At 31.6% G+C, this 4,190-nt stretch overlaps 1 protein-coding gene across 1 annotated transcript; it reads right to left on the reverse strand.

Moving 5' to 3' along the window:
* Nucleotides 1-791: 791 nt before the first annotated feature.
* On the reverse strand, nucleotides 792-2,518 carry LOC148190811 (GDP-mannose transporter GONST3-like). The gene is made up of 2 exons (XM_088101597.1): nucleotides 2,379-2,518; nucleotides 792-2,265 (listed from the first exon to the last, which is right to left on the reverse strand). Exon 2 carries the CDS (start codon nucleotides 2,193-2,195, stop codon nucleotides 1,074-1,076), a length of 1,122 nt encoding a protein of 373 aa, XP_087957723.1. The 5' UTR covers nucleotides 2,196-2,265; nucleotides 2,379-2,518; the 3' UTR covers nucleotides 792-1,073.
* Nucleotides 2,519-4,190: the final 1,672 nt, after the last annotated feature.

The following is a 4,190-nucleotide window of genomic DNA, read 5'->3' on the forward strand; positions in this document are numbered from 1 at the left end:
ATAGTCATTGTATCAGAAATCTATCAATATAAATATGAGAACATACGAAAGGAGTGATTAAACTCTAAAATTCATTATCTATTCCTTTATATTTTTCTCATGTAGTAGCATTTTAATCCATCATTGGGTTTTCTTACTAAGTGCATTAATCAAAACAAACACATCTTTAGTTTAAAATTATTTCACAGGTAACTACATTAGAGAAGCTACCGCTATCTGTCAAGTGAACAACACCAAACTTTAATATGAGGATCCCAATGGTATTGGCATTTGGTACAAGATTGAGGAAACCCCTTTTAAAAGTATTCTCATAGTAAGCAATTAATTTCAACAAACATGAATCCATCTTCAGCAATAACCTTAGCAGAATTAAAGTGAGAAAACAATACAAACGAACCCACTGGGGGCAAAAATCTTACTGTTAAACTGGAGGTAAGCATGGAGTTGCGAGCTCTAGGGCAAGAGAAACCAGGTTGAAAAGACAACATTTATCAGTGTTATTTTCTCTTACAAAGACAGACCGTTTGTTCTCATAGCTGCAAGGATAATCTAGGAGTAGCTTCGGTTGTAATTATTGCATTGATACAACTACCTTATTGATGTGTATTAGAAACTAAGTCGGACTAAGACATAATGACAATGTGCTTAAGCTGGCCAGGCCAATCATCAGATGTCTATCAAATAAACTTACAATTATGGGGATTATATAAATACAGTCAACTGTAATCGCCATATCCATGATAAGAACAGAGAAAGCATGATTGATAACAGTCTGAATTTGAAGCATCAAGAGCACGAAAAAAAGAAACTGAGATTTGAAACAAATTGAATAACCTTTTATCTATCAAGTACATAAATAATAGATTTTACATGACAGCCACTAAAGTAAATAAAACCCTACATACGAGGATGCCAATGAGCTTGCCATTCAAGGAGACAGCGTAGTAAAGAATCATGAATTGGCAGTTACAAAAAAAGAGAGCATAATTTATACCAAATACCTGTAAACAAACATACACTTGAAAGGAAATATGAAATCGTCCTACGTGAAAATAATTTCAGCTTTCCTCCCTTTATTTACTAACTTCATTACTTTTTACGTTGGTCTCTGAATTGACTTTCATCTCAAGCAATTTCTGTTGCTCCTCTTCATTTTCCTGTTCACTCGCCTGTTTTGCAGCCTTCGGCTTGCTTGCTGATTGCTGATACAGAATCCCACCCAGCATACAAATCAGAAGACCCACTGTACCCACCCATGAGGAATGCTTGTCCCATATTACCAAATTGATAATAACCGTTAACAACTTGTTCACTATACCAAGGACAGTAAAACCTGTGGCAGAAATTGCCCTGCGACAAGAAAATCCAAAGAAAGAGATTGCCAGACCAAACAGACACGACAATCCCACTGGCAAAATGACTTGGAATGTGTGCCAATCAGACTGTTCTTGGATCTCATGCTTAATCTTCTTTAGCTCACCCATAATCAGCAGCTCCAGGGGAAAAAGCAGAAGAGCCTCAAGATTATTGTACAGCACAAGGCCCCACGTGTTCAAGCCAATGGTCATAACCACATGCTTTATGTAAACAAAATCTATGGTCATGCTAACCAAGTAGGCCAATGCCCAGGTGTAAGCCATGAAAGTAAACTGATAATCTGTGACCACATAGAGCACACTGCCGGCAAAGATGGTGGCCAGGGAGGCCCACGTCTTCCCGGACGGCCACGGCTGGTGCAGGAACAGCGTCTCCCCTACCGCAACAAACAAAGGCACAACGGATCGGAACACTATGAATGTGTCAACATTGGCATGGAGGAGCAACTCACTATTGGTGAAAAGCGACAAGTAAAATATTATTGCCGCCGGCAAAAACCGCCACATTGTGAAAAGCTCAAGGGGGTCATGCTCCAGGAGCTTCATCCGGCCGCAGAGGAAGACCCCGGCGGCGCTGGTGAAGTACTGCAGGGCGGTCAGGGCACCCGGGTAGGGGAATTTCATCACTGCCCATTTGTTGATTATGGAAAGCAAAGAAGCAGATAAGCAATACCCAGCAGCAACACCATACACTGAAATTTGATGCACCAATGCAGTGTACCAATTTCCCTCACCATTACTCGAATTCACATTCACATCCACACCCTTTTGAACAGTGGGATTATCACTAGGGTTTTCCACGTCAGTTGCTTTAGACATCTGAACAGACTCCAAAATCACGCGTTATTGATGCTAACATTCAACACAAATTTATGCCTGAAAATGAAATCTGTTCTAAGTGTGAGCCAGAGTATAATGCGAATAGTGAATGGAATCAAAGGGCACGATGTGATGCATTGCAAATTGCAGCAAAGGATCGAAGAAAGTCAGAAAGGGGCTTACCAGAATGGAATCACGCACACCACAAAACCCCCTTCTTTTCTACTTCTTCTTGTGTTTCCTTTTAATCTTTTCCTCTTCACTTCATTCATTCCTGGATTTCTTCTCCTAAATTTATTATTAATTAAAAGCAATAAATTACCCGTGCCGTTACGTCTAAGGGTTATTAAATTTTTCACAACTTGTACTTTTTATAGTTATTTTAAAATTATTTGTAGTAAATATTAAAATGGTATTGTTATTATCATATTATATTAGAAGAAAATAATAGATTTTTTACACTACTATATTAAAATCACATGTCACTAACATGTTTTAGGACTTAAGTTACTTTTCTCCCTTTTAAGCAAATCGCTTTTAATAATATTTTTTAATTTTATAATATTGAATAATTTTTTTTATTTGTTCTTTAACATTTTTATTAATGTTACTTTAGTTATCTGTGATAATTAGGTCGTATATTGTTTTTAATATTACCTTTATATGTTTTAATATTGAATGAATGTTTTTTTTATTCAATACATGACCTAATAATAGATTTTTCACACTTATATATTAAAATCACATGTCACTAACATATTTTATGGCTTAAGTTACTCTTTCCCCTTTTAATCATATCGCTTTTACTAATATTTTTTAATTTTATAATATCGAATAATTTTTTTTTATTTTGTTCTTTAACACTTATTAATGTTAATTTAGTTATATGTGATAATTAGGTAGCATATTATCTCTTTAAACATATCGCTTTTAGTAATATTTTTTAATTTTATAATATTGAATAATTTTTTTATTTTGTTCTTTAACACTTATTAATGTCTGAGAAAATTAGGTAGCATATTGTTTTTAATAATACCTATATGTTTTAATATTGAATTAATGTTTTATTTTTTATTTAATACATTACCTAATAATAGATTTTTAACACTACTATATTAAAATCACATGTCACTAACATATTTTATGGCTTAAGTTACTCTTTCTCCCTTTTAAACACATCGCTTTTAATACTATTTTTTAATTTTATAATATTGAATATTGTTTTTTTATTATTTTGTTCTTTAACATTTATTAATGTTACTTTAGTTATCTGTGATAATTAGGTAGCGTATTGTTTTTAATAATACCTTTATGTTTTAATATTGAAGGAATGTTTTATTTTTTATTTTTTATTTTTTATTTAATTTCTAACATTTATTAGAGATGTAGATAGGACTGATTTTTATATATTTTTGTTTTGATCTGTAATGACTTTGATTTTTTATATCTTTTGTTTCATTTTGATGCTCCTAAATTACATTTTTTTTTCTAATTTATTCTCTTTGAATTCATAGTTAATAAAAAGAATAAAAGAAAGGGAGAATTCAAACTCTAACTAAAGAAAAATAATACGATTTTAATTATATTGATTGACTAATATTCTTTCTCTAAATAAAATAAAATTTAAGAATTACTTGTATAATTTTTACTCACTCGTTAACATGTTATGTTACCAATGCACAATACTATTTAAATGATGTTAACAAATGTCAAAGTCCAAAACAAAATTAACAAATTTCTAAAGACGGAAAATTTAGTTTTAATAACAATAATAATAATAATAATAATAATAATAATAATAATAATAATAATAATAATAATAATAATATACAAAGTTTTTAAATTTATGAGACCAACAAATTTATTTAAATTTTATTTTTATTTTATGAATAATTGTTTTGCTAGGTCGAGATGTATCTAGAAATACACAATTCTTGTTACTAGGTCGAGGTATATTTAGACGTTCAAATGTCAACTTTACTTCTATTCTTTAAA

This window comes from Vigna umbellata, chromosome 11 (assembly GCF_029865625.1).
Source record: "Vigna umbellata cultivar VRB3 chromosome 11, Vumbellata_1.0, whole genome shotgun sequence".
Classification (NCBI taxonomy): Eukaryota; Viridiplantae; Streptophyta; class Magnoliopsida; order Fabales; family Fabaceae; genus Vigna; species Vigna umbellata.